The sequence below is a fragment of the Nyctereutes procyonoides genome, unplaced genomic scaffold, assembly GCF_905146905.1.
Source record: "Nyctereutes procyonoides isolate TBG_1078 unplaced genomic scaffold, NYPRO_anot_genome, whole genome shotgun sequence".
NCBI lineage: Eukaryota > Metazoa > Chordata > Mammalia > Carnivora > Canidae > Nyctereutes > Nyctereutes procyonoides.
This window is the reverse complement of record NW_026575051.1, coordinates 48,287,515-48,309,597: the sequence shown is the minus strand read 5'-3', so window position 1 is coordinate 48,309,597 and position 22,083 is coordinate 48,287,515. Positions and strand designations below refer to the sequence as shown.

Below are 22,083 nucleotides of genomic sequence, written 5' to 3'. Positions count from 1 at the left end.
TATCTCTTTAAAATCCGTACTCTATCAGTAGTACAGTTCCTCTCTCTGTCCCCAGTGAGAGTCATTAGTGAATGGTATAGTGTGGACCTGGGTTAGATTCTATTTTTACCTCCTGAATAAATTGCATACAGTCTCATTTACTTACTTGTAAAATAAATATAATCTACTTTTCAGAGCTGTTGTAAGGATTAGAGAAAATGTATAGTGTCAGATCCTCTGCCTAGCTCTGAGTAAATGGTAGGTAAGTTATTATTACTGTTATTAATAAATAGTGTCTGTGGAGTGCTTTGACAATATGATACAGACACTGGGCTTTATATGTAAATTGAAAAGGATATGATGGAATAAGGAAAGCAAGTATACAGTCCCAGGGGAGGAGGTTAATAGAGCTTTCTGGACTAGACCAGAATATATGAAAATATATATATGAAATGTATTTCATATATTTGCTCAGACTTATGAAAATAAGCAAATCTATCTCTCAGTCTGGTCTTTGTAAATAGATTTTGAACACTAACAAAATATATATTTTTTTCCTTTTAAGGGTGCTATTTTCCTGGAAGGTGTAACTGTTAAAGGTGTGACTCAAGTAACAACTCAACCAAAGTTAGGAGAGGTACAACAGAAGTGTCATCAGTTCTGTGGCTGGGAAGGGTAATAAACATTTTCAAGTTTTAAATAAAAACTTACTCATACTCTGAAACATTTTACCTTAATGAAAACATTGACTTAGCTTCTTTGCTCCTTGAAGTTTGAATTTTTACCTCGAGTGCTTAAAAAGATATCAAGCAAGAGTTTATCAGATTTTTCTCAAGACCAACAGTTGAGTCAAAATTAGATGACTAGACATAATTAAATCACTCAGATATGTCTTCCTAATGGAATAGAAGGTTACTTTTGTCACTGCCTACTATTTATTTTATGTGTTGATTCTGTTGCTGATTAATGTTTGGGTTGCCCATATCATTGTACTGAGGGAGAAGAGGTAAAACTTGAAGACTTAAATGTACCTAATTTCCCAGTTTTTCTGTAATCCAGTTTTCTGAAACCTGGGAGAATCAGCTTTAAATATGTTTTGCCCCTACCGTGACTTGAAAATATTTATCAGACATTTCATGGGAGGGGATTCAGGAGAGAGTTTTCTGCTCTGCTCTCTTGCTGTCCAGTCTTAGTCTACAGTCACTTCTATTGGTGATTGCCATCTGTGGCAGAAGATTGTTGTACAGCTAGAATATGATGAAACAGGATTGATAATTGTTAAAAATTCCTAATATAAAGAACTTTTAGACTGGTGCACACAGATAAATTAGCCAGAAATAATTTTAACTAAAAGATGAAAATGATAATGAAGTAACATTGATTTTAGTGCTGTGCTAAACCCTTGCCAGTGAACTTTAGTCTTGACCTATATTTTTCCTGTTTTGTCACTTCTGGGCATCTTTTAAGTAGAAATTTGCCAACTTTGTGGAGTAATGCCAAGTTGGCAGAGTCATGATGGAGGGATATGGGGTCGAGAATAAGATAATTAAGGCAAGCAAGATTTAAGCTTCTTCCTGAAGTAGAAGTTTTGTAAACGTACTTCTTTACTGTTAGATCATGAATATTAATATTTAAAAAGCCTAATAGTTACAGTATATAGTGGCAATTAGAATCTTGTTAACTTGAGTCTGAAATGTCTAGAAGATGATGACGTTTTGTTAGCATTCTTGGGAAAGCTGATATTCCAGTTGACATTAATCTCATGATGGGGAGAATGTTGTGATAAATGTGTGACTAATGCGAGATTGGTTTAAGATGTATTGCTTTGTGTGGATGCCAGCCATAATAGTAATAAAATGTTCTTCTTTAAGGTCTGGATTCCCTGGAGCACAGCCTGTTTCCATGGACAAGCAAAATATTAAACTTTTGGAGCAGAAGCCATATAAAGTAAGCTGGAAAGCAGATGGTACTCGGTAAGTTAGACTTCTAAATAAAGTTATACAAATAACTCTAATGCTTGAAGAATACTGCTTTGTTAGAGAAGGTTTATACTCTTGGGAGTGTGAATTTCTGACTTGAACAGCAAAATAATCATGTTTCAAATATATAATTTTTGTTTTCCTAGTATTCTTAGTTATCTAATTCAGTTTCTTTCATTCTGCTATATTATTTTTGGTTTCAGAGTTCTTTTTTTTTTAAAATGGATTTTATTTTTTAGTAATCTCTGCAGCCAATGTAGGGCTGGAATTCACAACCCTGAGGTCACAAGTTGCATGTTAACCCCTACTGAGCCAGCCAGTTGCCCCTCAGAGTTTTGTTAGTTTGAAATAAGTTTATACCAAATTTAAGTTTGAAAGTGGTTTCTCTTGATAATATTGTGCTTTTTGGTGTGTCTGCTGCCCACCACCTTGTGTTTAATGGTGGTTGAACATTTCTAAAACTAACAGATGTGTTGTCAGTTTATAATCTAAAAATTACCATGTCTCCTTGATATTTTGTTCCTTCGAATATTTTGTTCTGTATTTTGTTCCTTTGAATAGTTTTTCCTTTTAATCTTTGCTAATACTTTTTGTAATTTTATATACTTGTGAAAGTATTGTATTCTTACAACAAAGCTTAGTTTCAGGTTTTATATTCCTATACTTTTAAATATTTATTAGTGTAATTTTATACTTCCTCAATAACATTTAACTTTTTCTTTCTCTTTTGTAATCACATTTTTATAGCTTTGCCATATGTATTTTTTTTAACGATTTTATTTATTTATTCATGATAGACACAGAGAGAGAGAGAGAGAGAAAGGCAGAAGCAGGCTCCATGCAGGGAGCCCAATGTGGGACTCGATCCCGGGACTCCAGGATCACACCCTGGGTCAAAGGCAGGCACTAAACTGCTGAGCTACCCAGGGATCCACTGTATTTTTTAATTCAAATGTTCTAATGGTTGTAGTAATTATTTTAATAGATATTAACTTTCTCCTATTAACTTTTTCATAATAAAGAAAATGTTTCAGAATAATTAAGATAGCATTTATATAATTAGTTTTTTCCCAGCTTTATAGAGATATAATTGACATATGTTACATAAATTTAAAGTGTACAACGTGTTGATTTGATACACTTACATATTGCAAGATGATTACTATTCGCTAGTACTGCCATCTACTTCACATCATGACCTTTTCTTTTTTGTGGTGAGAATATTTAAGATCTGTTATCTTACCAACTTTCAAGTATATAGTACAATATTATGTGTTGTAATCACTATGATGTATATTAGACCCCTGGAACTTATTTGTCTTGTAATTGGAAGTTTGTACCCTTTGACCAGTTTCACCCCATTTCTTCTAGGGTCTCAGCCCCTGGTGACCACCATTCTAGTCTGCGTTTCTATCAGTTTGTTTTTTTTTAAGATTCCACATGTAAGTGATACTGTATAGTATTTGTCTTCCTCTGACAGACCTTATTTCTCTTAGCATAATGTCCTCAGGGCCCATCTGTGTTGTTGTAAATGGCAGAATTTCCTTCTTTCCCATGGCTGACTAATATTCCATTGTATTTATATAGCACATCTTTCTCTATTGACGGTAACTTAGGTTCTTCCCATATCTTGGCTATTGTGAATAATGCTGCATTGAAAGTGGCAATGCAGGTATTTCTTTGAGATGTTGTTTTCACATTTTAAATGTTATTTTGAAGATGATATAGGTTGCACTTCATTTTTGTGGGAAGTTTTTGAATGTCAACGTGACAATTACACCTTTTTTATCATGTTATCTTCATCTGTATTTTGCTTGTGCTAATCTTAAAAGATGCGTATGAAGATATGGAGTGGGGCAGATAGAACTTGATTTTAATATTGGGTGAATATAATGATACTATTTCAATATGATCTCCTTTTTAGTAATAACATTTTGTTTTTTTTTAAATAGAGAATATATTGAAGTATTTTTCATTTAATTTGTTTTTCTTTGTTGGAAATGATCTTTCCTTTCAATTTAGCATATTCTAGCTTTTTTTTAGGGGGGAGATTTTATAGGTAATAGGGCTCATGAAACAAAGTTCAGAAAATAACAAATGAAAAGAAGAAAATAAAATTAAAGAGTGATTCTCATCACCTAGAAATAACCCTTACATCATTGTGGTCTTGATCTTATTCTTTGATTATAAAGCAGTTTATATCGGGGTGCCTGGGTGGCTCAGTTGGTTGAGCATCTGACTCTTGACTTCAGCTTATCTTGATCTTAGGGTCTTGAGTTCAAGCCTTGTACTGGGCTCTGTGCTAGGTGTGGAGAATACTTTAAAAAAAAAAAAGTTCTATTGATGCTTCATATAGTGAATACAAATAGTTAAATAACAAGTATGTTTTAGGTATATGTTTATTTTTAAATATTATTTTGAATTTAGAAATGAATCTAAAAAATTAATACTTGATAAAATTTTAAGCTATAGTATAGAGACATAAAGTTAATTTTGCCCTGTGTGCTCCTGGAAGTGTTCATTTTACAAGGATGAATCTCTAAGGATGGATACAGTTAAAGATTTAGATCTAGACAATTTGGATAATTTGTCCCTTCCGTGCCCTCCTCCCTATGAATGTATATTTTTGAAGGATAAAAATTAGCTTCATTGCTTATTTTCAGAATGTTAAAATTATATTTAATATTATATTTAATTTTTTAGATTAGAATAAGCTTGGAATCTGAGTATTAAATTGGTAGTAAGGATTAACAGAAGTTAAGTTTTTTTTTTTTTAAGATTTTTTTTTTATTGAAGCACAGCTACACTCTTTGGTTTATTTTATTTATTTATTTATTTATTTTTAAAAATTTTTATTTATTTATGATAGAGAGAGAGAGAGAGAGGCAGACACACAGGCAGAGGGAGAAGCAGGCTCCATGCACCGGGAGCCCAACGTGGGATTCGATCCCGGGTCTCCAGGATCGCGCCCTGGGCCAAAGGCAGGCGCTAAACCGCTGCGCCACCCAGGGATCCACAGAAGTTAAGTTGTTGATGAGTGTGTGTGTGTGTGTGTGTGTGTGTGTGTGTGTGTGTGTGTGTGTGTTTTCTTAAGGTAGGCTCCATGCCCAGTGTGGAGTGCAATGCAGGGCTTGAACTCATAACCCTGAAATCAAGACCTGAGCTGAGATTGAGAGTTGGACACTTAACTGACTGAGCCACCCAGGTGCCTCGATATATATATTTTTAATAGCTGCATAACAATGTCTTAAGGTTTATTAATAGATATTTAATATTGTAACAGTGTCCTAGGTTTATTTTATTTGTGTTTTATTTCTAAAGATTTTATTTATTTATTCATGAGAGACACAGAGAGGGAGGCAGAGAAACAGTAGAGGGAGAAGAAGGCTCCCTGCGAGGAGCCTGATGAAGTATTTGATCCTAGGGTTCCAGGATCATGACCTGAGTCAAAGGCAGAGGCTCAACCACTGAGCCACCCAGGTGCCCTACTGTCCTAGGTTTATTAACCACCTCTGAGTGGAGAAGGAGTAAAAAAAGGTGAGGAGCAAAGATGCCCATCTCCAGACTTATACTATAAAATGGTTTGGGGATTTTGGACTGAGACATAGTTTTGATCCAATGAGTTTCATAATCTGTGTATTCTTTACTTTCTACCTTGTCTTCTCCATAGTATCCAGGCTATGATCATGCCAAACCTTGGGCAAAATAACAAAATCAGTTTCATTTGTCATTTGTATTTCCTAATTTTGTTTATTTTCCCTTTCCTGCTTCATAAACTCCTTTCCCCATGTCTTCTCAATAATGTCAGACCTCTAAATGATTAGCTAAATAATTTGAGCTAAGATGTTTTGATTGATAATGGAAATATCTCATTTCTCATGGAACTGTGCTCCATCAAAACAAAAGGATACCCTCTAAGTAATTATTTGAATTACTACTCTGTCTTAGGATACTTTGTTCTGGGAGGAAAAACATTTATGTGAGATATTTTCTGGACTAGTGCAAAATCTGTCTTTTGCACAGTAGGATTTAAGGCCAATAGCATGGGAGGAGGACTTTCTGTGATTACTGGGTGAAAAGAACCTCAGGGAGCTGTAGAATGGTCTAGGGGCCCATGGAATTAGAACAGCTGATTAACAGCCATGAACCCTAGACTCTATTTTATTTATTTACTTATTTTTATTTATTTATTTTTAAAAGATTATATTTATTTTCATTTTTTTAAACTTTTCTGTTAAAGGTATTTCATGACCTTTTGGTACATTGCATGGATTGAGTACAGAAGAAAGTTGTGTTAGGAAAAGTGTACTGAGGAGTAGAAAGAGCACAGAGGTAGAAGTTGAAGACTTAGTTTCTGATCTGTCTTTATCCTTTACTGGTTTGGATAAGGTTCATTGTTGCTAGTAATATATGCCATCTTTTTTTTTTCCCCTAAGATTTTATTTATTGATTTATTGAGAGGAAGAGAGAGAGCGAGGGGGAGGGAGAGGGAGAGTGAGAATCTCAAGCCGACTTCCCGCTGAGCATGGAGCCCAATGTGGGGCTCAATCCCACGACCCTGAGATGATGACCTGAGCCGAAACCAAGAGTCAGATGCTTAACTGACTGAGCCACCCAGGCACCCCATGCCATCTTTTATTAAATAGCTGTATATGTTTTCTACTTCATAATGTTTATTTGAAGCCTAAATGAGAAAGGATGTATAGAAATGGCTTTTATTTTTTATTTACTTATTTATTTATTTTTAGGATTTTATTCATTCATGAGAGACACACGCACAGAGAGAGGGAGAGGCAGAGACACAGGCAGAGGGAGAAGCAGGCTCCATGCAGGGAGCCTGACGTGGGACTTGATCCCAGGTCTCCAGGATCAGGCCCTGGGCTGAAGGTGGCGCTAAACCACTGAGCCACCCGGGGTTGCCCTAGAAATTTGGCTTTTAAATTGTGGAATGCTCTAAATGAAATGTACTGTCAGTTTCCCAATATTAAACATATTAGTAGCCCATGTAGATAGAGGAGCAAATAAATATTTGAGCTCCTCTTACTTCATGTTTATAAACCGTATGTACGACAGTCTTTTCTAGTATGGGTATCTGCTTCTGTGTCTCTATTTTTTTTTTTTATTTTTATTTTTAAAATTTATTTATTTATTTATTTATGATAGTCACAGAGAGAGAGACAGAGAGGCAGAGGGAGAAGCAGGCTCCATGCATCGGGAGCCCGATGTGGGATTCGATCCTGGGTCGACAGGATCGCGCCCTGGGCCAAAGGCAGGTGCTAAACCGCTGCGCCACCCAGGGATCCCCTGTGTCTCTTTAGTTTCCAAGTTGACTTGTAGTACGTATTAGATATTTTTCCTGTTTTCACTGTATTTTGTACTTTGTTTATAATTCTTAAAATACTAGCTTTAATTCTGGATTTAAGCAGTAATATTACCACATAAAATATATGTACACACACACACACACACACACACACACGCAAATGTTTTTAAAGAGCCTCAGCACATACAAATTATTTACTTTCTTTCTTGTTAGATAGTTCTGTTGAATTTGTCTAGAGTAGGTATTGGACTATCCTTGTAGTCCAAATCTTGCCCATGGCTTGTTTTTGTGAGCTAAGAGTAACATTTGTATATATTAAATTTTTTACTGTGGTCAAATATATATAACGTAAAATTCACCTATTCTTTTCTTGTCTCCCTGTACAGACACCTTCAGATTTTTATTATCTCTTTATTTATTGTATTATAATTGACATACAATATTATATTAGTTTCATGTTTACAACATAATGATTTCATATTTTAAAAATTCACCATTTTAACATTTTAAAATGTGTAATTCAGTAGCATTAAGTATGATCACATTGAGATGCCTGGGTGGCTCAGGAGTTGAGTGTCTGCCTTTGAGTGTCTGCTTTTGGCTCAGGGCGTGATCCCGGTCCCAGGATCGAGTCCCATATTGGGCTCTCTGCATGGAGCCTGCTTCTTCCTCTGCCTATGTCTCTGCCTTCTCTCTGTGTCTCTCATGAATAAATAAAGAAAATCTTAAAAAAAAAGTATGATCACATTGCTGTGCAATCCATTTTTATATTTTTAAAGAATGGTTTAAAAAAGAATTTGTGACAGACTGTATGTGGTTTGTAAAACTTAAAATATTTATTATCAGGCCCTTTGCTGAAGAAGTTTGCTGACTCCTGGTTTAGACCTATGCTTTCCATTACACAATGGTTACTGAGTAGTAGAAACATGCCTAGTCTGAAATGAGATGTGCTGTGAGTGAGTATAAAATACACACCAGAATTCACAAATACTAGAATGTATAATATATCAATAATTTCTAGTATTGATTATATGTTGAATGTTTTGAAGTAAATAGCACATTTTAAAAATTAATTTTACCTGTTTCTTTTTTACTGTGGCTACTCAAACATTTGAAGCCACCCATAGGACTCATGTTATAATTTTGCTGGATAGTGGAGTAGACAGAGAAGGACATTATTTTTTTGTCAAATTAAAATGAGATTAGACTGAGGGAGAGATAAGAGGCATGCTAGCTTGATGTGTCATGTCATATAAAAGCCAACTCTGAATGGAAATGTGCAGAGGAAATTTTAACTGATGAATCTGTAATTGAAAGAAGCATCTTAAGCCTCTTTTAAGTCAGGCAAAGGCATAGTTTAGTTTTTACATGCTGCTTAGGGTTGCTACAAATCTACATGGAATTCTGAAAAGCTTTGAAAATCATAGGCCTCTGTCCCATGTAGTGCAAAATACACATTTGTTTATTTTTAAAACTAAAATTGACAATTAGGATGAAATTGTAAGAAAGAGATTTAATTGAAAAGCAAAAAAAAAAGGACAGTTTTTTGTTAAAGATTAAAGAAAGACGGAGAAGGACAAACAGTGTATGTTCTCACTCATTTGGGGAATATGAATAATAGTGAAGGGGAATATAAGGGAAGGGAGAAGAAATGTGTGGGAGATATCAGAAAGGGACACAGAACATAAAGACTTCTAACTCTGGGAAATGAACTAGGGGTGGTGGAAGGGGAGGAAGGCGGGGGGTGGGGGTGAATGGGTGATGGGCACGGAGGGGGACACTTGACGGGATGAGCACTGGGTGTTATTCTGTATGTTGGTAAATTGAACACCAATAAAAATTAATTTATAAAAAAAAAAGATTAAAGAAAGATAACTTTCATTATTTAATATGTAGTGAGTTTACTGTTCAATTTAGGGATGTCTTTGAGGCAGCGTGGGATCAGAATGATCACAAAAATGTGTTCAATAAAGCTCTTATAATTTCCTTGGTGTGAGATGTTGGACAGAATTTCTTTGCCTTTTTTTATGTTGTTTACCCATCTATATGATGAAATGAACAGTAATTACCCCATAGGCTATTTTGATTATTAAGTGAAATAATGTATATAAAGTATCTACCATGGTGCTGGCATATAGAAAATGTTTAGTAATTTTTTTTGTTTGTTTAGTAATTGTTAATTCATTTTTAGTTGACTAAGCCTCTAATTTCAAACCTTTGTGTATTTGCAAAGGTTCTCTATACAGCATTAGCAAAATCACATGGCAAGTTTAACTGTCCGTAAAATTGCTGATGGTTTGTTTGCATTATAGTTGATGCAAAAAAGAAATTGGGGTACATGCACATCTTCGTGTGTGAATGACAGAGAGATAGAGAATGTGTTAGGTTGGAATCTAGGAGTTAAAATAAGTAACCCTGTTCTGGAATTAAGATTTTGTTTTGTTTTGTTTTAATACTATTAAGCCGCAGTCTCATTTGTAACATGCAAATAATAACCTAAAATCTAGGGATCCATTTAAAAACTTATGCTTTGCCATCTAGTTAGGAACTTTAGTTTGTCATCCAATTAGTAACTTAGAAAAATCAAACTCTAAAAAAGTAGAGTTGCTGATTGAGTAAGGACCCTGGGTGATGAACATATCAGATATTTTCAACAGGAAGTGGTCAAATCTTAGTGCAGTGAAGTTTATAGTGAATAGTGAATTTCAAGGCAAAAAGAAAAAGCAGTATTTCACTGTTTTAATTTTTAAATTCCTTTGTTCCATTTGTTTCTTTTTTTTGTGGTAAATATTAAAGTAAATAATTTCTTGCTATCTGAGCATCTCATTGTGAGGAGTCTGTCATTTTCCCTTGAGGTGGTATGACTGAACTTCCTTCAGTTTCTTATGCTCTCTTCCTCCCTTCTGGCTCCTTCACACACATTCTCTGTGCTTTGGGAGAAAGTGGACACCTGTGTCAGGAGCCCACTGCTGAAATACTGCCTTCCATTTTTCTTATTTTAACCCCGACTTTGTCAGAATTACAAATAGGGTCTTTATATATATATATATATATATAATGCATCAGGATCTAAAGTTTATGCTTTGGATGTGTTGTGTGGATTTTAAGAGAAGCAGGAATAGAAAGGCAATTGGAATGTGTCAGGCCTTCCTAAGAATTGTTTTGAGAAAAATACTGAAATTTCATGTTGGGCATGTGATTAGTGGAAATAAAAACATGAGAAATTTGTGATTAATGAAAACGATGACATTAAAATTGATTGTATTTGATGTATGACTAGTAAAATATGGATATATACATATTTTGGGACTATTTAAGGCTTAATGATAGGTGTGTGTTTATAATTCATTTTTAAAATTATTTCTTTTTTAAATTCAGTTAATTAGCATATAATGATTCATCAGTTGCATATAACACCCAGTACTTATTACATCAGATGCTTTCCTTAATGCCCATCATCCAGTTACCTCATCCCCCAACCCAGCTCTCCTCTAGCAACCCTCAGTTTGTTTCCTATTGTTTAGAGGCTCTTGTGGTTTGTCTCTCTCTCTGATTTTTATCTTATTTTATTTTTCCCTCCCTTCCTGTTTTGTTTCTTAAATTCCACATATTAAATTATCTTTCTCTGATTGACTTATTTCACTTAGCATGGTACCCTTTAGTTCCATCTCCCTTTAGTCATTGCCAATGGTAGGATTTCATTTTTTTGATAGTGGAGTAATATTCTATTGTATATATATATATATATATATATATACACTACATCTTCTGTATCCATTCATCTGTCGATAGATAACTGATTTTTTTTGATAAATGTATTATATAAACTTAAATAATACAAATAACAGATTTGAATCTTCTGCATATAAAAAGTAATATTTAAGTCTTAGAGGTTCAATGACATATTTGGAAATTAGAACCAATATTAGCACTTAAAGTTTGGTGAAAAATTAGGTGAAACAAGAATTTTGGAAGTTTTTGTGAAACTGAGCTTAGTAGCTCTAAATGGGACTAAAAAAAGAGGCAACATCATGTGGTTAAGAGTATGTGTTGCTTTTGAGGGAGATAGGTAGAGTTTGTAGTTCAGTCTTTGAACTTTGTAGCTCCATGCCTTGCATAAATTAGGCAAATTTGAGCTTTAGTTTTCTCATATGTAAAATATAAATAATATTTTCTTAGGATTGCAAATATGTAGTGAAATGTTAATATAAAGTACCTTCTAGAATAACCCTGATGTACAGTAGATGCAAATATATTTTTTAAAGTAATTATTTGATAGGTATGTACTTACTGTCATTTTGATAATTGTTTTCTGGTTGCTTTGCAGTTCTCTCTGTTCATTTTTTTTTTTTTTTCTCACTTTCTTGATGATTGTTGACTTTCTGTAGTGTTATACTGGGCTGGCTTTCTCTTTAGTTTTTTGTTTATCTATTATAGGTTTTGGGTTTGTGGTTGCCGTGAGATCCATATATAGCATCCTTAGTATATAGCCATTATGAAGTTGATGGTCACTTAAATTTGAACAAATTCTAAGAGCACTTCTTTTTCACTTCCTCCTCCACATTTTACATATATGTTGTCATATTTTACATCTCTTTATTCATAATTTTCTCCTAATTATGGCCCTTTCTTTTCCACTTAAAGAAGTTCCTTTAACATTTCCTGTAAGACCTGTTTAATGGTGGATGAAATTTGAATATATCATGCAAAGATTCTGCTGAACTCAGCTGATAGCCTTTTTCCCTTGTACATAACTTTTTGCTTCTCTATTGCTGCTTTTAAAATTATTTCTTTAAAATTATTTCTTTAACCTTTGACATTTTAATTATTATGTGTCCTCATGTGGACCTCCTTGAGTTCATCTTGTTTGGAACTCTTTGTGCTTCCTGGACCTGGATGTATATTTCCTTCCCTAGGTTAGGGAAGTTTGCAGCTATTATTTCTTCAGATAAGTTTTCTGCCCTTTTCTCTCTCTCTCCTCTCCTACTTTTGGAACCCTATAGTGTGAACTAACATACTTTTAAAATGAAACCTGTATTAAATAATTCTTACTATACTTGGGGCATAACCTCCTATTTTGGGGTGTTTGTATGTGCATGCACATGTATGTTGTCAAGAAATCATAGCATTGGAAGGAAAGAAAGCTTTTATCTTATAAAAGGCCATATCACATAGTAACTGAGATAACAGACTGTAGAGCAGACTGCCCAGGTTCAAATTGTGACTCATCATATTACTACCTTTGGGTTCTCAGTTTCCGTATTTGTAAAATGGGAGTGATACTAGAATTATTGGATTTTGTGATAATTGAGTTAATGTACATAAGACAGTTTCTGATTGTGCCTGGCATTTTGCCTTTGCTGCTGTTGTTATTCTTCTAGAAAGGAAACTATTTAACCCAAACTGTTAAATGTGTAGAAATTTTCTATTGTGTTTCTGAGCTACTGTCTGTAAACTAGTACAGTGTTCACATTTTTCTTGGAAGTTTGTGAAGATTGGAGATTCTTTCATTTTGTTATTTTTCAAATTGTTTTTACAACTTCCATATATAACATTCAAATGAGAACTTATTAAAACATGTAGCTTCGGGCAGCCCTGGTGGCATAGCAGTTTAGCACCGCCTGCAACCTAGGGTGTGATCCTGGAGACCCGGGATCGAGTCCCAAGTCAGGCTTCCTGCATGGAGCCTGCTTCTCCCTCTGCCTGTGTCTCTGCCCCTCTGTCTGTGTGTCTCTATGAATAAATAAACAAAAAAATTTTTTTTAAAAATATTTTATTTATTTATTTATGAGAGAGAGAGAGAGAGGCAGAGACACAGGCAAAGGGAGAAATAGGCTCCATGCAGGGAGCCCGTCGCGGGACTCGATCTTGGGTCTCCAGGATCACGCCCTGGGCTGAAGGCGGCACTAAACTGCTGAGCCACCAGGGGCTGCCCAATAAACAAAATCTTTAAAAAAAAAAATAGCTTTTTTAAAAAAAAATAGCTTTTTTCAAATTTATGTAGGATCTTTAGTACTTTGCTTAATACTTGTTAAGTATTAGTGTCCAACTAATACTTAAAATGGGAAAAACGGTTTAGGTATTTAAAACTGAGGGTTTTAAGTACCCCCCTCCCTTTACTACTTCAAAGAATAGGGCTTTTGTTATTCATTACTTCATTATTAGAGAAACCAAACCATGTCACTGTGCCAAAAGGACACATGTACTTTTCCCACATGGCTTACAACAGTATTACTTTATTTTTTGTCTACTTAATTGAGTTATAATTTATGTGCAGCATATAGTTCATTGAGTTTTGACAGACATAAACCTCCGTGAAAGCACTACCATAATCAAGATACAGAACATTCTGTTTTCTAAAGGTTTTCTCCAATCCTTTTATAGTCCATCCCTTTTCTGCCACTGGCCCTAGTCAACCTGTAGTTTACTTTTTGTCATTATAGATTACTTTGCACTTGCTAGAATTTTGTATACATGGAATCATACAGTGTGTACTCTTATGTGTCTGACTTTTTTCTCTCAGTATAATGATTTTATAATGATTTCTAAAAAACCTGTTATATAAATTAGTAAATTATTTCCTTTTTATTGAGTATTATAGTATATGGATGTATTACTGTATTTTGTTTATTCACCTGTGATTGATATTTGCCATGTTTCTGGTATTTGGCCATTTTAAGTGAAGTTGCTGTGAACATTTGTATGCATGTAAATCTGTGTGGAGATGTTTTCTTTGACATTTTTCCTTTTGTAGTTCATACTTTTTGTGTTCTAAGAAATATTTTCTTTCTTCAAGGTTGTAGGATTTTTTATCTTTTTTTCTAGAAGTTTTATACATTGGGCTGTGATACATTTGAGTTAATTTTTGTATATATGTTAGGTAAGGTTCAATGATATTTTTTTTCCCAATGAAAAGCAGTTCCAGTGTCATTTATTATAAAAGACTATCTTTTTTTTTCCATTAATTGTCTTGGCACATGTGTTGGAAATAAGTTTACCATATATCTGTAGTTGTATTTCTTGTTTTATTGACCTATGTGTTTATCCTTACCATAATGATAAGTTTGGAAATGGTAAGTTTGGAAATCAGGTAGTCAAAGCCTTCCAACTTTGTTGTTGTATTTTAGAAATTGTTTTGGCTGTTCTGGATTGTTTGCATGTCTCTCTAAATGTGAGAATTTACGTTTTAGTTTCTCCGAAAAAGCCTACTAGAATTTTGATTTGATTCACATCTAATCTACATATAACAGTACTGAGTATTCCAACCGATCAACCTCTATTTATTTAAGTCCTCTTTAATTTCTCCCAGCAGTGTTGTGTAGCTTTCACTGGAGAGATCTGGCATGTCCTTTGTTAAAATTTCGAAAAAGAACCTATGTTTTGATATTGTAGTTAACTGCCTGTTTGCATGTGGCTCTAAAAGGAGGCCATGTAATAAACTTGGAAATTGTTCCTTGGAAATTAAAGTGGAAACACCTAATATCTATTGAAGTCAAAAGGAGGTTCCTTGCTTTGAATTCAGATGTATCATCTCACGCCTGGCAAATAGCTCATGAACTATTATGAGGACACTAATCATTTGTGCATGTTGATATTGTACCAACAATCTTGCTGAACCCTTCTGTTCACTAACTCACTGCATTTTCTATTAGTGGGACTATAGATTTTTTGAATTTACTGTGTAAGTAATGTTTGAAAATATTTTTCTGTTTTCATTTCTTGTAATTAGTATGTGAGTGTGTTATAGTATTAGACTTCTAGAGAATGTAGAATTATATGATATTGGATAATCTTGTCATGTTTTTAACTTCATTGGGAATGATTCTCAGTTTTATTATTGCTATTTGCTATAGGTTTTACCATACAGCCTTTATCTAGTTAAGAAAATTACTAGTCCTGGTTTGCTAAGATTTTTTATCATCAAATATTATTATATACATTTTTAGTGTTTATTGAGATAAGTCATATGAGTTTTTACCTTTAATTTGTTAATTTACTTAATGTGGTGAATTACACTGATAGATTTTTCTGAAGTTGAACTACTTTTTTTCCAGGACGATGTTGGATTAAATTTGATGATTTACAAACGTATAGTTTGTGAGATTGGTCTGTTTTTTTTTTTTTTTGTACTGTCTCTGTGTGATTTTGATATGAAGATGGCACTAATTTTTAAAATAAATCAGATTTTTTTGTTATGTATCTAGAATATTTATAAAAATCGGGAAATGTGTTACTCTTATAAAGTAAAATTATTAAGTGAGGTAATTAAAGTAATTAGTGTAATGCTTAGCATAAGTGATTAAATGGAAGAATACAATTCTTAATGAGAGCATAAACAAAGTGTGATATATACAGGGAATTAGAACTTGACCCATGGGAGAATTCCAAGGGTAGAATTAAGAGAAAGAATCGTAATATGTATTGGTCCTAGTGGACATGCAGAGGAGGGGAGAATCTGTTATATAGTTGGGTGTAAATTCAGTATCAGCAGAAGTGTTATCAGGGTATTGCAGATGCAGTTGGAATTGAACTGTTGTGAAATTGTGAAATATTGCCTTTTCACAGGTTCTGAAGAGTTTTCTGGGAAAATATAATTAGAACTTTTAAAGTAGAATTTCTGTGTAGTTAATTAAGCAGAATTTGTAATACAGTAAAAAAAATGATCTGTCTTCAAAATTCATTCAAAATTAATTCCAACATCCATTTGAAAATGAAGATTTAGAACTATGTAAAAATTTTAGAATTAATCTCAAATTTTCTTTTATTTCCCCCCTCAAAATTTCTTTTAATTATTTTTAATTGAGATTAAGTACTATAAATTTAATTTCAGCTGTTTCTGAACCATTATCTAGGTAAAAACTAAATTCCTATTTTTTGTAACTACTGTTGTCATGCAGGTAGCAAAGTAAAAGATAGTAACTTAGACTATGTTGACAATAGGAAAAGTGTAAGGTTATGGGAACAGTTTGTAATAGAAAAGCAAAAGCTTTATTATGAATTGATAATCATGTTGAAAGCAATCTCCATGAGGGCTGGAGTTTTTGTCTTTTTATAAAAAATATGAATGATTTATACTCTCTGCCATATGAAAACATTCCTCTCCCTCTGTCCCTCCTTTCCTTCCAGCTCTGCGCCCAATGCCCAATGTGGGGCTTGAGATCAAGGATCACATGCTCTACTGAATGAGCCAACCAGGCACCCCAGGATTTTTGTCTTTTTAACCATTGTGTCCCCATTGCCTAGAATAGTGCCTAGCACGTGGTAGGCCCTCAGTGAATATTTATTGACTGAATTGATCAGTGGAAAGCTGCTAATGTCTTCACATGAAAGATATGGGAAACACAGTAGTTATGAAATTTTTAACATTTAAAAGATTACAACTCTGTCACATTCAATTTTCCAACAAAAATGTAAACCATTTAGCAAAAGAAAAAAGTATATTTCAAGGAAAACATGCCCTAGGAAAGAATTTAAAGCTAGATAGACTTAAGAAAGAAATGACTACTTTTGTTTGGATTAATGTAATAATAGGGATGATATGTCTGCATAGAGTTGCTATAAAAGAATTAAGTGAAGTAAATAATTTAAAGCACTTCAAATTCAGTAGAAGTTAGTAGAGAAAAGATAGCAATATATGCATATACTTATCTCCTGACTTAAATCTAATACACATACACATATACAATCATACCCTGCTTTAAGAAAAATTGGATTTATAAGGTAAATATGGGACTTGGATTACAAGGAGAATTATTGCAGGAAGTAGAAAGCTACTTAGGCACTTATGGAGATGTAATTTATAGTCAGCTTTTTATAACACATCTATTTAAGTAAGCGAGATATATTTACATAATGCTTCTTGGAGGAAATTGTAGACAGATTCATTCTTTCTGAACCCTGGTCTGGGAATCCCCTTTTTATCATCCATTCAGAAATTACACTGCAAACTTGTACTTCCAGGGCTCTGTCAAGTGCCAGATGGATCAGAAGTGCTTAAAACAGAATTCCTAGCTTTAAGTTTTCATCTAATCCAAGGTTCAGCAAATGTATTTTGTAAGGCCAGATAGTAAATTATCTTTAATTTTGTGGATTGTGTTGTCTTCTGTCTCAGCTATTTCTGCTCTGCCATTATAGCACCAAAGCAGCTATATTCTGATATTCTTTCATAAACAAATGAATGTAACTGTGTTCCAATAAAACCTTACACAAAAGCAGGTAGCAAGCCACATTGGGCCTTTGGATCAGTTTGCCGACCCACGTTTGAATGATTCTATGATTCTTCTTCTTCTTCTTCTTTTTTTTTTAAGATCTTATTTATTTATTCCTGAGACTACACAGAGAGGAGAGAGAGAGAGAGAGGCAGAGACACAGGCAGAGGGAGAAGCAGGCTCCATGCAGGGAGCCCAACGTGGGGCTCCATCCTGGGTCTCCAGGATCACGCCCTGGGCTGAAGGCAGCACTAAACCTCTGAGCCACCTGGGCTGCCCTGAATGATTCTTCTTAAGAGACTATCTTACGTCTTTTATACATTAATATATCTCAAATGTGGTTTCCTTTCTTTCTTTCTTTCTTTCTTTCTTTCTTTCTTTCTTTTTTTGTTTTGGTTTCCTTTTATAAGAAAGTGTAAAAGTGAGCTTAAGGTAGGAAACATAAGATTAATGTAAAAATATATTTTTATTTTTAAATTTAATTTATTTTTAAAAGGTTTTATTACTTGCGAGAGCATGAGTGGGGGTGAGGGGGAAGGAGCAGAGGGAGAGGGGCAGGCAGACTCCCTGCTGAGGAGGGATCCAGACACAAGACTTGACCTCAGGACCCTGTGATCGTGACCTGGGCCTAATGCAGACGCTTAACCGCTTAACCGATTAAGCCACTCAGGTGCCCTAACATAAAAATATTTTTGTTAGGACGCCTGGGTGGCTCAGCAGTTGAACATCTGCCTTTGGCTTAGCGTGTGATCCTGGGGTCCTGGGATCTAGTCCCACGTTGGGCTACCTGCGTGGAGCCTGATTCTCCCTCTGCCTGTGTCTCTTCCTCTCTCTCTCTCTCTCTCTCTCTCTCTCTCTCTCTCTCTCATGAATAAATAAATAAATAAAAAAATCTTAAAAAATTTTTTTGTCATTGGTAAGCCACGGGTACTTTGACAAGATGTTTCATGTAAGTAACTCAGGAAACATAAATTTGAGAGGAAAATTGTCTTTTTTCCTCAATAAAAATCCTATCCCATGCCTTTGTTATGTATATGTCCTGATAACGTACTTAGTGACTTATAGAAATATCTGTTGTGGGGTGCCTGGGTGGCTTAGCAGTTGAGCGTCTCTCTGCCTTTGGCCCAGGGCGTGATCCCACGGTTCCGGGATCGAGTCCCACATCGGGTTCCCCACAGGGAGCCTGCTTCTCCCTCTGCCTATGTCTCTGCCTCCTTCTCTGTATTTCTCATGAATAAATAAATGGAATCTTAAAAAAAAAAGTATCCGTTGTATGGATCAACTAATTATAATAGGTAGTTTCTTTATTTGCTGCTATAATGATTCTTATACAGAACAGTGTAATTACCTCCAGCAAGTTAGTAGCTTGCTTGGATCCCTTGATATGTATCTCATTAATGATGTTTGTAGCAGATGTTTATTCTAATGACTGGAGCTGAATGTTCAGACAGGAACAGCGAGGATAAGGCAGACTAGAAAAGTCTTACATACTGAGAAGAATATTAAAGAGGTTTCAGATGTCTTTGGAATAATTTTCAGTGAACTACAAACAAAACCAAAATATGTTTTATGCTGTTTAGGAACAGAATAAGTAAATCAGATTATGATCAATTAAATTATGTGTATACTACTTTAATTTAGATTTGTTCACTCAGCTGTTTTTTCAGTTCCACTTGAGGGAAGAGATCAGAGCAAATATAAATTTCTCTTTAGTTCTGTTTTTCTTTTGACTGCAAAGCAAATTGTTCTTTATGATATGATACATAAGAAATTTGGATATAGGTATTAATAAGAATTTATCTCTTATTTACTAGTAACTATTAATTATAGCCTATGTCATATTTAATATTTAGAGACTTACTAGTGTATAAAGTTATACCTGGAAAGGATTTTATTTTATTTTTTATTTTTTTAATAAATTAATTTTTATTGGTGTTCAGTTTACCAACATACAGAATAACACCCAGTGCTCATCCCGTCAAGTGTCCCCCTCCGTGCCCATCACCCATTCACCCCCACCCCCCGCCCTCCTCCCCTTCCACCACCCCTAGTTCATTTCCCAGAGTTAGAAGTCTTTATGTTCTGTCTCCCTTTCTGATATCTCCCACACATTTCTTCTCCCTTCCCTTATATTCCCCTTCACTATTATTCATATTCCCCAAATGAATGAGAACATACACTGTTTGTCTGGAAAGGATTTTAAATTTTTGAACTGTTCTAGGTAAACTTAGAGTTATGTGGAAGGGTCTAAGGGATCAGAATCCTGAAAATAAGGTATTTGCTTCAGTTGTAGAAGTAGTGGCAAAATCAGCAATACAACTCTGGTCTTCTGCAGCTTTTTTCTTTATTATTCTTTGTTCTAGTATTTGGGCTTTTACAATTTGGTTTATGGTAGTTTTGTTGGAACCTGCTGGGAGAGAGCCAGGCCAGTTTTGCAACTAGGAGGAATACAATAATGCTATGATTCCTGTGTTTCTGTTTGATCGTGGAGAAAGGAGACTAATTATGATTAGAGGTCAATCAGAAACACTGTTTAATGATCTGAAGCTATAGCTTATTATTTTTTTTAAAGATTTATTTATTTATTCATGAGAGACACAGAGAGAGAGGCAGAGACATAGGCAGAGGGAGAAGCTGGCTCCATGCAGGGAGGCTGATGCGGGACTCGATCCCCGATCCTGGGATCACAACCTGAGCCGAAGCCAGGCGCCCAACCGCTGAGCCACCCAGGTGTCCCTGAAGCTATAGCTTATATCTGGTGGTAAATTGGTTAAAAAAAGAAACCATCAGGACTCATTTTACATCTTCTTTAAGCCCAGCTCTTACTTGGAGCCCCACTATATAAAATAAGTCAAAGTGATACTGCTTTTGTTGTTGCACATTTCCGGAGAGTGTGTGGGGTTGCATTCTGAGTGTTCTCTAATGTCATGATGGAACGTTTTAGGTAACAATCCTCAAACACCAGTGGGTGTTTGAGTTATATTACCATCATGATTTTATTACCATATAAGATACTCTCATTAAAAAAAAATTCAGAGATCCAAATTCAGTAGGTCTTGCTTGGCTTGGAGACTCTGCTTTGAAAAGCACCAGTTGGTTCTGATTTCAAGCCTGGTTTGGGAGCTACTGCTCTTAGCACCCTGTGGAATACAGTGTAAAAATCACTGATCTGAATCAGAGTAATGTTTAGCCAACCATTGAGTTAAGGATACGGTTGAGATTTTGATCATCAATTGATTAAAGGACATACATATAAAATGCTTAGTACAGTATTCGGTGGATGTTAGTTATTGTCATAGCTAAAGACTCCTTGGAAAACTGTTTTTACATGGGAACCAACATTTTGTTTCCTAGAATCCATTCACAGTTCTCTTAGGGTGTGGTGTAGTTACTGCATAGGAAGAACATGGGGTATTGGTCAAAAATAGTCTAACATCTTAAAACCAGACTTATGAAATAGTTATCAGCTAACCAAATCCTTAGGATTTACTAATGGATAAAAAGATCCTTTAAATACTAGCTTCTTTGACTAAATGCTAAATGTGAGAATTATTCCTAATTAATAGAGATATTGTGTCTGAAGTGATGCCTAAAAATAAAGATCAGATGAATTCAATACCTGTTTCCAAATCTGGCTAGAGAACTCTTAGAGCTAAACAGATACAGGTAAGACCTCTTGCAAACATAGGTACAGCCCCGGGGTAGAATTTGCAGTTGCCTATATGCTAGGGGTAGCAAACATCTGGAACTTTGAAATATTAAAAAGATTTAACTTTTTTTGATTAATAGTTCTAAGTATATGTATTTTAAAATAGAGGTAGGCTACAGCCCCAAATATATGAAAGGAGATAATATTGGATAAAGAGATTGATTTTGTTTGTTTATTCATATGGTCAATAAATGTATTGAACATCTTCCATATGTCAAAATTAGAACTAAATTGTATAATATTTTTATCTAATTTTTTAATCTTAACATGAACATTTTCCATTTTAAAGTCTACTTTTTAAAAATACTGCATAATTGCTGTCAAGATAAAATTATTTGCTATTGAGGCATTTAGATTGTTTTTTTTTGTTATAAATATCTGTAATGATCTCCTTATATCCACTTTGTGTAGGTTATGATAAATATAGTACTTTGACACTTAAAATACTTTGATACTTAGATAAAGAGTATGGAAACTTCAGAAGTCCTTGATACACTTTGCCAAAGATTGTGTGGTGCACCCCAAATACCATTGCCTAAAAGAGCTCATTTCATTGCATCCTTGGCAATTTGGGTAGTTTCATAAATAATGATGTAACCAAGTTGACAATCAAAAATAAAATTGTATTATTGCCTTTAATTAGCATTTTTTAAAAAAACAGTGTGGTTTCTGGGGTTTATTGTGTATTTTGGCTATAGTAACTTTTTTTAGCAACCATTTTTTTAATAGGTAGCACTTGTTAAGCACTTACTGTACTAGACATTGTCCTGAGTACTATTATGTATCTCATTTAATGCATGCACTATATGAAGTGTAGATACTGTTATTATTCTGGTTTTATGAATTAGGAAAATGAGGCACATAAAGGTAAGTATTCCAAACCCA

At 34.4% G+C, this 22,083-nt stretch overlaps 1 protein-coding gene across 2 annotated transcripts in view; it reads left to right on the top strand.

The window, feature by feature from the left end:
• Positions 1 to 22,083, top strand: part of RNGTT (RNA guanylyltransferase and 5'-phosphatase) — a 320,891-nt gene that overhangs the window by 34,603 nt on the left and 264,205 nt on the right. For both annotated transcript variants that reach the window (XM_055330807.1, XM_055330806.1), the window contains exons 7-8: positions 545 to 654; positions 1,851 to 1,952. In XM_055330807.1, coding sequence (XP_055186782.1) covers positions 545 to 654; positions 1,851 to 1,952 — 212 coding nt within the window. The remainder of the gene's footprint in view (positions 1 to 544; positions 655 to 1,850; positions 1,953 to 22,083) is intronic.